Source organism: Ammodytes marinus (assembly GCF_949987685.1).
Source record: "Ammodytes marinus genome assembly, chromosome: 19".
NCBI lineage: Eukaryota > Metazoa > Chordata > Actinopteri > Uranoscopiformes > Ammodytidae > Ammodytes > Ammodytes marinus.
Window position 1 is genome coordinate 14,722,376 of NC_137223.1, and position 14,264 is coordinate 14,736,639.

Consider the following 14,264-nt stretch of genomic DNA (forward strand, 5'->3'; position numbering starts at 1 on the left):
TTAGTCACTAGTAGCTTAAAGGAAGTACATGAGGATTAAAACCTCATTTTGCACTTTATTATTTTTGAATATTTGAAGATTGCATGCAAGTAAAATACCACCAGCCACTACATTCTCAATGATAGACGTGAATAATCACTTCTTCTTTTTTTCTAAACCAATTTGTTTTTAACAATAGAGGAGAATAAATATTTGAAAGCAATACAGAATGCATGATATTACTGCATTGTATTCTATTCTATTGTTGTCACTGGGAACCTAAATTTTGTCAATTACTTTACATAAACTTGATGCAAACAAATTCACCAGAATGCAGGAAATGAAGTGATGAATGCTCAAAAATTTCTGGGGGGGCATCCCCAGACCCCCCATTTAAAAGGTGTCCTAAACCAAGGTTTAATCATAACCTATACTCTTGAAATTCATTAATTATTTTGTTTAATTTTATCTATAGGCCTTTGTATAAGGATATACTTCCTAATTCTTATCACACTATTTTAAATTAAAGTCTTAGGTTGTGCTTATCAATTGCTCATAATAACCAGTAGGCCTATTTCTGTGTTGGACATTACTGAACCTCTTCCCATTTATAGTGTGTTTAACAGGTCACTGTTTGTGACCAAACATAGGAAAATGCCACACAATATTTTTATGAATGATTTTATCTGTATAGTATGTAAATTACTAGAATATTTGAATAACTTGATATTTGCACTCAAGTTAGACTGATGATTGACATCTGATGGGAGTATCTCATATTAACACAGACAAATACCAAAGACTCACTGTTAACTAAGTACTTATTGCAGCCCTATTTGCATAGCTTTTGAGCCCCATGCTGGTGTATTAGTGCAGGTGTTTGTTGTGAGGCAGGTAATGTAGTAATTATTCAGTAATAATAATCTTTAAAATTCTCTGACACCTTTTATGTTTAAATGTAAGGCTTCACTCGTGCTACAATACATTAAGTATTATGTTATTTAGTCAACATATCTAAATGTGGGGGCTTTCCCAAGTACATATTTATTTATATGGCTTTAATTAAATCGGCATACTGTATATACATCCGCCACAGGTTGCCACCCCTTAAAATCTCCTGCCACCCTCTTGCCACCCCATGAATATTTTTCTAGATCCGCCCCTGCTTTTGTGAGATACTGTATATACACTCAACAAAAATATAAACGCAACACTTTTGTTTTTGCTCCCATTTTTCATGAGATGGACTTAAAGAGTCATTCCAGATACACAATATTACCATTTCTCTCAAACATTGTTCACAAATCTGTCTAAATGTGTGATAGTGAGCACTTCTGCTTTCCATCCCACCTCACAGGTGTGCCACATCAAGATGCTGATCTGACATCATGATTAGTGCACAGGTGTGCCTTAGACTGTCCACAATAAAAGGCCACTCTGAAATGTGCATTTTTTTGCTTTATTGGGGGTCTGGGGACTCAGAACCAGTCAGTATCTGGTATGACCACCATTTGCCTCATGCAGTGCAACACATCTTTTTCGCATAGAGTTTATCAGATTGTCAATTGTGGCCTGTGGAATGTTGGTCCACTCCTCTTCAATGGCTGTGCGAAGTTGCTGGATATTAGTGGGAAGTGGTGCACGCTGTCGTATACGCCGGTCAAGCACATCCCAAACATGCTCAATGGGTGACATGTCCGGTGAGTATGCTGGCCATGCAAGAACTGGGACATTTTCAGCTTCCAAGAATTGTGTACAGATCCTTGCAACATGGGGCCGTGCATTATCTTGCTGAAACGTGAGGTGATGTTCATGGATGTATGGCACAACAATGGGCCTCAGGATCTCATCACGGTATCTCTGTGCATTCAAAATGCCATCAATAAAATGCACCTGTGTTCTTCGTCCATAACAGATGCCTGCCCATACCATAACCCCACCACCACCATGGGCCACTCGATCCACAACATTGACATCAGCAAAGCGCTCACCCACACGACACCACACACGCTGTCTGCCATCTGCCCTGAACAATGTAAACCGAGATTCATCCGTGAAGAGAACACCTCTCCAACGTGCCAGACGCCATCGAATGTGAGCATTTGCCCACTCAAGTCTGTTACGGCGACGAGCTGGAGTCAGGTCAAGACCCCGATGAGGACGACGAACATGCAGTTGAGCTTCCCTGAGACGGTTTCTGACAGTTTGTGCAGAAATTGTTTGGTCATGCAAACCAATTGTTTCAGCAGCTGTCTCAGTGGCGGGTCTCAGACGATCTTGGAGGTGAACCTGCTGGATGTGGAGGTCCTGGGCTGGTGTGGTTGCACGTGGTCTGCGGTTGTGAGGCCGGTTGGATGTACTGCCATATTCTCTGAAACGCCTTTGGAGACGGCTTATGGTGGAGAAATGAACATTCAATGCACGAGCAACAGATCTGGTTGACATTCCTGCTGTCAGCATGCCAATTGCACGATCCCTCAATGCTTGTGGCATCTGTGGCATTTTGCTGTGAGACAAAACTGCACATTTCAGGGTGGCCTTTTATTGTGGACAGTCTTAAGGCCAGGACACACCGGCCCGATAATGGCCGTCGTAGAGTTTCGAGGGGACGGAGACACAAATCTTGTTTGGTGTGTGCCGTGAAATCGGTCGTATGTCGTCGGGCTTCTTTTGAGCCGATTGAACATGTTCAATCTTCTGCTTTGGTGAGATAATCCATCCCACCTCACAGGTGTGCCACATCAAGATGCTGATCTGACATCATGATTAGTGCACAGGTGTGCCTTAAGGCCAGGACACACCAGTCTGACTACCCGAAAAAGCCTGTAGACATAGGCAGACATAAATCAGACATGTGCCGTTTTTAGGGTAGGACGAAATTCTGCTGCAGTATTGTAAAGAAATCATATGGTTAATACGCTACACTGCCTCGCCTTATAAATGTAGGCTAGTATTCTAATAAAGCAGGACTCACCTTCCAAGAAAAAAATAGACAAGAAAAACAAGGTCAACCAAGAGACATTGTCCGGTATGTGTTATGTTTTATTTCCCCCCTCTAGATTAATACAATAATTTCTTGATTACCTGTTGCGGGTAAATAGCGGCAGTGATCCAACATCCAACCTGGCAAATACAATACAGCTCCTGAAGAGGGAGAAACCTATCCGGGAGCCGAGCCGGGTACGGACTGGAAATGGGCGTCTTCAGAGAGTCAAGTCACACGGAGTGACACACGTGGGGGTTCCGGTTATTCTTTTCATAATAAAATGCAATGCACTTTTCCTCGAACACATTGTATGCATCTTCAGTTTCCAGTAGGCTAATGTTCCACACAGACAGTGATGTAGTCAAGGGCATCTCTGTTGACTTCTGAAGGACACACACTGAGCCTATCATTTATGTGTATGTAACAGTGTTTATTTATTTAAATCTAAAAAGCTATTGGATTTATTCCTTCAACAATATAGGCTATATATTTTTTTTTTAGCAATTGCCACCCCATATCGGGTTGTTATATTTTATTTGTCTTTATTAAAATCGTGTGTTAATTAAGTCTTTGTTTGAATGCTATGGGAATGTATCAGTGTATATGTTATACATTTTACTTTGATACATCTCTACATCTATTTATATTTTATATTTTATTTTAAAAATACGGAAGCCGGAAATGATGGGACGGCTCTCTAGACCATAAACATAGACAGAAATACGTATTTATATTTATGGACCATAAAGAGCACAATTTTTAGCAAAGAGTGTCGAGCATGGTGTCGAGCAGTCAACAAGGGTTGATGCATGTAAGTACTCGCTGAACGAAACAAACAAACACATTTAACGATGGCTAACTGTTGTTAGATGTTTGTGCTACCCGCCTCACTTCCGGGCTTCACTGATTCGCTAGCCCTCCACAAATCAAATTGCTCAAACTGAAAGACTCTCCGCCGCCGATTGAACATGTTCAATTCTGAGAAATTCATAGTGGCAAAATAGGCTAAATAAACAATAAAGTGATGCAAAGCTGGCTTGATATAGCTTTTCTATAGTTACAGCCTGCGTAGGGTGCAACACTCATGATTGTACACGTGTATGTACTTGTGTATCTCAGTTATCTGTGCAGGTCCAAGCTTAACGATAAAGACGAGGACTAGCCTATATTGTTGAAGGAATAAATCCAATAGCTTTTTAGATTTAAATAAATAAACACTGTTACATACACATAAATGATAGGCTCAGTGTGTGTCCTTCAGAAGTCAACAGAGATGCCCTTGACTACATCACTGTCTGTGTGGAACATTAGCCTACTGGAAACTGAAGATGCATACAATGTGTTCGAGGAAAAGTGCATTGCATTTTATTATGAAAAGAATAACCGGAACCCCCACGTGTGTCACTCCGTGTGACTTGACTCTCTGAAGACGCCCATTTCCAGTCCGCACCCGGCTCGGCTCCCGGATAGGTTTCTCCCTCTTCAGGAGCTGTATTGTATTTGCCAGGTTGGATGTTGGATCACCGCCGCTATTTACCCGCAACAGGTAATCAAGAAATTATTGTATTAATCTAGAGGGGGGAAATAAAACATAACACATACCGGACAATGTCTCTTGGTTGACCTTGTTTTTCTTGTCTATTTTTTTCTTGGAAGGTGAGTCCTGCTTTATTAGAATACTAGCCTACATTTATAAGGCGAGGCAGTGTAGCGTATTAACCATATGATTTCTTTACAATACTGCAGCAAAATTTCGTTCTACCCTAAAAACGGCACATGTCTGATTTATGTCTGCCTATGTCTACAGGCTATGGGGGAAAAATAGTCTCAACAGACGTTTATATTGCTTTCTAAATATGCCTTTGTTTTGATGCACTTTTAACAAATAGCTGACATGTAAATGTATTTTATTTGACCAATGTCAGGGCTGTCGGCAACTAATTGCATGTTTGTTGTCAAGATAATCCCTTAAGTGACACAATGTATGGTGTGGTGAAGGCTGAAAACATATGCTTCTCGGCGGTTTTATTCACAAGCATTTACAACCTCGGCACATATAAAGCAATAGAAAGTCGCTTTATCATTTTATACCAGAAAAAAAAATCTCCAGAGGTTATGCACCCTTTTTTGCTTAACCTGAATTACATTTACCATTCACAGAGAAGGTGCGTTCACTGGCCAATATGTAGTGCCCAGAAAATGTCAGTCCGTCTAATGATATGGTCCTCGTTACCTGGGGGAAAAAAAGATGATCCTTGTGATATTTCTGGAACTCAGGGAAGTGTAGCCATATTAGACCCAGCACAAAGTGACCTTAATGCTGTTTGTAGTATTTCATCAGGTCTGTGTGTGATAGCTTTATTATATATATATATATATATATATATATATATATATATATATATATATATATATATATATATATATTTAATAATAGGTTGGAAAAAATTCCTCTTGTTTGAAGGCTGTCTAGTCAGTTTATTATCCCACTGACTGTACACGGCTTTAAAGGTGTATTCAGATGTTTCGATCATCTTAACATCAGGGCAGGTTTAGCAGTTTATCCATGCATCCTTGTGTTCATTCCCTGCAGTATAAAATAATTATAGAAATTGCTTTATGTGTGTGTGTGTGTGTGTGTGTGTGTGTGTGTGTGTGTGTGTGTGTGTGTGTGTGTGTGTGTGTGTGTGTGTGTGTGTGTGTGTGTGTGTGTGTGTGTGTGTGTGTGTGTGTGTGTGTGTGTGTGTGTGTGTGTGTGTGTGTGTGTGTGTGTGTGTGTGTGTTTGTGGGTGTGTGTGTGTGTGTGTGTGTGTAATTTGCTGCTCTCTGTGAAAACAGAAAGAGCAGGCTTTTCTTTGCTGAAGAGGCAAAGTCCATCCAAACTGCAGTTCCTGTGACACCTGGCCTTATCCCAGCAAGGGACTGTTGTGAATCCACCTGCCAAGAACCAAGGCATTGCATAAGACACGCATGCACTATAACTACACGCATCTATTGGTGTGCTGATAGTGGAAACCGAGAGACTGTCAAGGTGCGTATGACACATGACTTTCATGGTGGTGTGAATGTGAATGCTTTATTGGGTGCAATTTGGCATTATCATTAAAGTAAACCATAAAACATTTTTGGTAAGAAGCTGAGGTAGGACGTGTTGTTAGGTGTTTGTGGTGGGGAGTATAAAGGAAGTAATCAGAGCCTTGGTCAATCATTGCTTCGACTGACCCACAAACATATCAAAGGATAAATATAGGACTGAATTCTTCAGGTGGAAGTGTCCCAGATATTTTACTTCCAGCACAACAAGTGTGTGGGGGTCTTTCTGTCTGTGTTTTTATGCACTTGTGAATAGGCAGAACATACGCACATACGCACACACACACACACACACACACACACACACACACACACACACACACACACACACACACACACAGGCTTCTTTCTTCCCCTCGCTCGGCAAAGCTTCCTGGGCTGTGTCTGCTAGAACAGGGTCCCCCTCTGTGCGTGGGGTGTGTGTCAGACACACTCCTGCACACAGGCCAACGCATTGATACGCACATCCGACGGAGGCCAGTGTGGCGCACACAGGTGTCAATCAGCATGCAGGGGCAGAGTCAAGGCTTCTTTGATTCATTTTCGCCCTCTGTGCGTGTGCGGTGGCTCAGCGAAGCGCTGGCCCTTTAACCGTCTTTTGACTGTTCCCCCGAATCAAAAACTTTCAAAGTGCTACATGTACCATTTATTTAAGAGCATATGCCTTCAAGGCTGGAGTGCAAAGGTTACCTGGGCCATTTGAATAATAATTATAATGGATTAAAACACCTATTAGTGATCCCTGTAAGCACTGTAGACAAATGAAACGGAGAGTGTGAAAGTTGACCATGGAATAGTATGTTGACAAAGTAATCTTAAGTCAATGTTTACATATCTTTTTTCATTTGTCATATACAGTAGTTGGCTCAGTTGTTATCACGTGCATGTCCCCAGGGCAAACATTTGATGTGGACTCCTCCTAAATGCATTGTGTATGTAACCTGTCACCTTAAGTTTCTCAGAGCAAACAATAGAGAACCGATGGTACTCCCATTACAGCCCGGCTGCAGCCTGTAGACATAAATGTATATTGTGCTTGTTTGTTCATAAGGGTCGTTGAGCAGTTTGCTAGCAACTGGCATGCCAATAAGTGGCAATTTAAACCGGCACTGGAGCTGTCCATACTGTGGGATAATGTATTTCTGCACCATAACATTGGTCACATCAACAGGGCCTGAATGAGCTATAAGGTCAAATAACAAGTGTGTACAATTCTTTCACCTACTCAAGTGGAATTTAGGAACCCCAATGAACTGAGTGAAACATGTTGTACTGCTGTCATTGTTGATACAGAGGCAGTCCTTATCCAGGATGTGTACTGTCTAAACAGAGGAGGATCTCTAACTTAGCCAATAGCAGATACCATCATGTATTTCTAACCACACACACCTCAGGGTTCAAAAGTGTTTGTGTATGAGGGCGGACGAGAGTCTGCTAAATACCTCCATCCAAAGTGTTTGCATAAGGCAGTCTAAGGAGAACACATGCAGTGTATGAACACACACACATACACCCGGATAGCTCAGCGGGCTATTAAGAGGAGCATTTTCTACTTGGTTGGTGTCATGTCATCTTATAACACTGGTTAAGCTTTAAAACAATGTTTCCGTCTCAGAATGATGACGTTATTGTAGAATGTTGGTTGCATTCAGTTGATCAAATCCCAGTTCATCATGCAGTGGGAAATACAAAGTGACCTAAGGCGATAGTGCGTAACTTCTGTTGCCCCCATAAGGAATTCTGAGTAATTACATCAACACTGTAGGCACATCTACATGAGGTAAGCCTTCAGTGATTGCAAATGGATTGAATACCTTCTGCTGTACGTCCAGGTTTTTTCTTAGCAGTAGAAGCTTACGTTGGCCAGCTGAAATGTCACCCTTAAGAGGTGAAATGGACTACAGTCAACTAGACTGACAAACTAGCTTTTTTGAAACTAGCTTTTACAAAGAACTTGGATTTACAGAAATTCCTAAATTCTCATCACACAACATATGACAAATGACATGAACTAAGATAATAACTTGGATAGCTGCATTAGTAGCTAGCTTGAAACTAGCTATTCGTTAAGAACTTAGGTTGGATACAGTTTATAAAATCCTGGGTCATGAATCATGATGCAGTGTTAAATATACAGTGAGACATCGTTAACAGTGTGACATTATTATGATTAACCAGACTTTCTCTCACTCGCCGCTTCCTTTTTATTTTATTTTCATTTGTAATGATATTGAGAGAGAGAGGGCTTGTACACACATACCAGCACATACCGATATTCAAGTTCACGCAGTGGCTTATACGCCACACTGAGCGGTCCATTGCTCTTAAGTAATTGGCAGTGTCGGCATTAGCGGAGAATGATTTATACCGCAACAACCACAGTCCCCCTCCAGGAGTTCACACACGGAGAGAGGGGAAGCCGGTGATGGAGCAATGGTTTAACAAGAACCGAAATAGAAAGCAATGGATGAAAGAAGTTGGGGTGGGAGTCGTTTTAAGAAGGGATGCTTGTTGGAGTGTTGGATGGATGAATAAGAAATAGGGGAGGCTGAAAGGGGTTGAAGATGGAGCAGAGAGGGGAGTGAGGTTGAAATAAAAAAAAGTGTGAAGTAATGATTTTGAGAGCAGAGAGGAGATTGCAATAGGACCTGACACAGGAATCACAGCTGATAGAGAAGCCCTGCTTGTTAGTCACTAGCTTGTGGCTAGATAGATGAAACAAGATAGAAATAAAGGGGTATAGTGGAGGGACTAAAATAATGTGAAGAGTTGCTGCTAGAATAGTGGAATGAGACACTGCAAGTAGTACAGGAAACTTAGCTTATAGGGTGAAAATTGGATTTGAGGATAGTAGCAAGGGCGAATAATCAACGCTAAGGCAGGAGTATAAATTGCCGGAGCAATTGAACTAAAATGATTTTGAAAAAGCGGCCAAGCATATTAAGAGGATGAATTGCAAAAACCAAAAAATGGAGGAGAGGAACCAGCTAGAAAGGATTTTCCTACGTGACAGGGTTTTCTGTGATCCTAATAAATAAAAGCCCGTACACACAGCAGGGCACATATTCCAATTTAAGAGTATTCCCTGCATGGGCTCATCATCAATGGCTACCTGTCGATTGGAGTGGACGCAGACTGCACACAATACAAAATGCAAAAGTCCTTGTTTATTTTGTGTGTGTGTGTGTGTGTGTGTGTGTGTGTGTGTGTGTGTGTGTGTGTGTGTGTGTGTGTGTGTGTGTGTGTGTGTGTGTGTGTGTGTGTGTGTGTGTGTGTGTGTGTGTGTGTGTGTGTGTGTGTGTGTGTGTGTGTGTGTGTGTGTGTGTGTGTGTGTGTGTGTGTGTGTGTGTGTGTGTGTGTGTGTGTGTGTGTGTGTGTGTGTGTGTGTGTGTGTGTGTGTGTGTGTGTGTGTGTGTGTGTGTGTGTGTGTGTGTGTGGTTAGTGCCAGGCAGCACTGAACGGCCAATGACAGACAAGACAACAAAGCCTACAAAGATGCACTAAGATTTGACAGCCATCTCGAGCCACCCTCTGTGATCCGAGAGCGGACAGTGATAAATGCTCCCTTCCTCCCAGACCAACATCATTTCCCTCAGCTGTCCATCCTCCTCTCTCTCTCTCTCTCTCTCTCTCTCTCTCTCTCTTGTCCACTTCTCCCTGTCTTGGCACTGTCTGTATCTCTGCCTTTACTCATTCCCCCCCCCTTCATTCTCTCTCGTCCTTTCTTTTTCATTTTGTCCCCATTCTATCTCTTTACCCCCCCTCCACAGACACACACACACACACTCGCTCTGTCATCCCTTGCCGTGTTAGCCAGTGTTGTTCAGTGTGCCTTCCTTGCATTGTCAACAAGGAGATGAGATTGTTTGTATGTCTTCATTTATCTTTTTGGTCTTACGTGTTTTTTACATCCTTTCTGTGCATTCTGGCCTCCCTCACTTACCCACCACGACACACGCACAACAATCGCACTCACATCTTTCTCTCTCTCTTCCCACTCTCCGTCTCTATCTCTCTCTCTGTCTGCAGATGTCTGAGAGCTAGCCAGCTGAGTAGAGGACTCCCCTCTCTGCCAGTGCTATCCACCTGCAGCCATGAATGGTAAGAGCACTTTGTTTTTGTCGTGTGTGTGTGTGTGTGTGTGCGTGTGTGCGTGTGTGCGCGTGTGTGCGTGCGTGCGTGTGAGGCCAATATGCTCTCTGGGGAGAGTGATCAAGAGGGAAATTAACTTGAAGGGGACAGGTCGATAAGGAAGAAGGAAGCAGAAAGCAGAGCGAGAGGAGCCAGCCAATGAGCAGCAGTTATTGTCGTTCCCCCTTTCTTCTTTAAACTTTAATCTTGTCCCTCTGGCCATGTTCCTGCCAAGACTGAAATATGCATTTTGTTTCAGCCTGCCCCATAATGATGTTTGCATGTTTTGTAATGTGTGACCGTTTTTCCCCAACTCTAAGCTGTAAACTGATGCCTAAGATTGTGTTAACGGGATGCTGATCTGGCACTGGATTGAGGTGACCAGATTTATCAACATTCTGAAAGAAATGATAGGCACGTTGCATGCTGGAAGGAATATTCGATAACCGTGTTTAATGAGCTTTTCTGGTGTAGCCTTTGTTTTTGTAAAATGGGGGGGACTGCCTCTGTTTTTCTCTTGTGCTCACTATGCAATCTCTTTTGTCCTTGGTGTGGACAGAATTGCTCAGTAGTTTGTGTGTGTGTGTGTGTGTGTGTGTGTGTGTGTGTGTGTGTGTGTGTGTGTGTGTGTGTGTGTGTGTGTGTGTGTGTGTGTGTGTGTGTGTGTGTGTGTGTGTGTGTGTGTGTGTGTGTGTGTGTGTGTGTGTGTGTGTGTGTGTGCTTGCACGCTAATCCTCTTGTTTCCACCCTTTCATCATGGAACAGTAGCTGACGTTCCTTAAGGGGCTCCTACGGGAAAATGAGTGTCATTGTGTGTGTGTGTGTGTGTGTGTGTGTGCGCGTGCGTGAGTGTCGTTTGCATCTTGTCCACATGGCTATCTGCAGTTTGACAACGTGCCAATCCCCCGCAATTTACCCTCTCCGCTTTAATCCCATCCTGTTGATAGACACTGGGAGAACGTAATTCAGATAACATGACGTCCGTTATGTGGTGAGTTTCTCCACAGCAAATGTTATAGATGAGGCATTTAAAGCCACTAGTCTGTGAATTTCCAAAACAGGTGGACAATGTGCAAAACCGCTATATCGGAAGCAGGAGAGCAGTGCTTGTGTGTGTGCTGCTGACTGACTGAAATGGTGCAGCGTGGAGAGACTGTTGATCCATTTGAAACAGCTCATCCTCCCCAGGAGAAGCCATTTGATATGTAAATACTCGTGAAAGCGGTGTTGTGGTTTCACCCAGTGGACCAGCGCTGGGTGTCTGGTGGTTTGACTTCAGGGTCTCCTAAGGGACTGTGTAGCGCCTAGACAACAGCACACTGACAAAGGGAAGGGGAAAAACCCACACAAAGCAAAAGGCTCTTTGTGCTGAGGAGGTGAACTGTGGTAACTTCACTTTGAAATCTGCACAGGTGTTGTTGCTGACTGTGGTATTTCACACGTTTTGGCTGATGACTTGGCTGAAGTAATGTTGTTGTTTTTATCTCGCAAAACAAAGTGATGAACAACACCAGTGATCGCATGGAAGAGTGTGGGCAAAAACAATAATTTGGGGAAATAGGTTTATTCTCTTCTTTTTTTGCCGAGAGTAAGATGAAAAGATTGATACTTTTCTCAACATAGAGATGACCCCGAACAGGGCTAGCTTTTCCCCATAGATAGTATATAATCTAGCTATCCCTATCCTTTAAGTTATTATGCTAAGCTAAGCTAATCGTCTCGCTGGCTGTAGCTTCATGTAGACCTACAGCACATACTGAGATGCTGTATGGACCTTCTCATCTAACTTTTGGCTGGCTAGAAAGCAAACAAGGCAAATTGTTGAAAGGGTTTACCACTAACACTTTTTTAAGTAGGCCTTTGCAACAACAAAAAAATTGCTTAAAATATTCACTATTATTAGCTTTCATGCTACCTATTCTGTGGCACTTTTTTGTCTGGTCTCACATTGAGTGGCCATAAGTTTCTAAGTGTCAAGCCTCAAAAGAGTCAAGACCCCTATTGATTGTGCCATTTCTGTGTAGGAAGGTTCCCAGTGCCCCACTTATTCACAGCGTATTCAGTCTTTGCTGATATACACACACACTAAATCAACTGACAGGCCTCTGGATGTGGCCATGCTAGTGACATGTCCCAGAGGCTCTGTGCTAAATATGGCCTCCCCCTTTTTCTCACTTACAATAGCTTCTAAAATTGGGTCTGTCGAAGCCTGCGATGCAATGTGAAGAATACTCACATCTCTTGTGCGAGATTAATTACCTTCTCCTTTTTATGTCTGGAATATGCTGACAATGCCAAAAAGTAGGTTAGGTGCTGTGAGTCTGTTCAAGTCAGCTTCGTCTGGGAAAAAGCGAACACCTGAGCAGGTGGTGCTGTGGTGGTTTGGAGGTAGAGTGAGTTTGTTTAGACATTCAAGGCTGTCGGCAAGTGTGTTTGCTAAAAAAAACAGGCTTCTCTCAGTGAGACATATTTGGTTACAGCTGGCAGTTTCTGATTATATCATCTCACACAGTTTGGTAAGTTTTGCATTCTCCTCCCTTTTTAACATTTCATCTGGCTGCATACAAGAGACTGTGCTGTAACTCTGTGTAATTCCTGTGTGTGTGTGTGTGTGTGTGTTTGTTTGTTTGGGCTGCGATCAACTAGAAGGCTGTTTGGGTTAGCATTTGGGAGGAAGTTCCATCATGGGCAGGCTGGTATTTCCTGAAGCTGGTGTCTAAATTACATCCTATGCAAAGTCTAAAAAGACATCCACTCATAGTAGCACAAAGAATTGTATTTTTTCTTCTTTGGCGTATAACAATATTACACATTCTCTATAAAAACTATAGTTTTTGTCCCAAAACTGTCATTTCCTGAATATGTTGCATATTGTCGAGATCAGGAAGAAAATGGGTCCCTTGTTGGAAATGTTTAGAGACAACTTCCCGTGTGAGATATTCCCCTTTTGCCAACATCCTAAGATAACAATCTGAATAGCTTTGTAAGTATCCCAAGTGTATTCAGTTGCTGGCAGAGGAAATATGACACCATTATACATAAAAGCAGTGATATATTTGCATAGATCACAAAAAAACAGCTGCAGTGTTTTCCTACATATGACCAAGATTTTGTCAAAAAGAATTTCACATTTGTCCAAAAAGGGTGCAAGAATTAACAAAAACTGAGAGTTCCTCAGATAACATTTAAGCAAGTTATTTCTATTCCCAATGTGATCAGCACTGAACTCCTGTTATAGGGTGAATACATTGACGGGCAAATTCTCAACAGACTAGACATGTCATTTTGGATCAAATTGGCATTAAATATTTTGTTCAAGGTTCGTTATGGTTACAGCCACCGGCATCAGGGAGGCCCATCTGTTTCTGTGGACTGTGAAGCAGCAAGACGAGCTGTTTGGGAAGTGAGCCTCATAGGAGTTGATGGACAATGTTTGCTCTGTTTGCTCATTTGATGTCCGTGTTCAACATAGGCATTGGGGTGTTTTCTAACATCAAACCATTTGTCCCTACTGTCTGCATGTAGTTTACGGCCACTCAGCTAATCTACTTTGAATTCATCTTTCGTGCATCACTCTCCTTCTCTGTCTGGACTCATTATGCCTTTGTCCCCTTATCTGAATCTTGGTCAGACTGTTGCTACCATATGGTGAGATCCACCTGTGCACAATGAACATGCAGTCATTTGTTATTTCTGGAAAAATAGCCTCAAGGTATGGGGACATTTCAATGACGGCAACATAACCTGATTGTATTATGATTTGATTCATTTCAGATGTCCTTTATATATAATTGCTTATCAACCTCTCTGATGTCAATCTTCCATCCCCATCTATTACGTAAAGAGGTCTTATGAAATTGATGAAGAATTGAGTTTCATACTCCTCACGCAGCGCATCCGACTTCATATTTTATTCATGGCCAGCCCTCAACTTACCTTGAGATATGCACGAGTTGAGCGGAGTGAAACAAAGCTGACCGGGCATTTTTAAACATTAAACACTGTCAAAAGCGGGTTAAGAGTGGTTTCATCTCTGGGTTGAGATTTCCATTTGCAACGGCAATAATGAATAAAA

At 42.2% G+C, this 14,264-nt stretch overlaps 1 protein-coding gene across 1 annotated transcript in view; it reads left to right on the forward strand.

Moving 5' to 3' along the window:
• Window positions 1–4,414: 4,414 nt before the first annotated feature.
• The window catches only part of itsn2a (intersectin 2a), a 35,202-nt gene continuing 25,352 nt past the window's right edge, over window positions 4,415–14,264 (forward strand). The window contains exons 1-2 of the mRNA XM_080048166.1: window positions 4,415–4,511; window positions 10,088–10,159. Of these exons, the coding sequence (XP_079904292.1) occupies window positions 10,153–10,159 (7 nt within the window). The 5' untranslated portion in view covers window positions 4,415–4,511; window positions 10,088–10,152. The remainder of the gene's footprint in view (window positions 4,512–10,087; window positions 10,160–14,264) is intronic.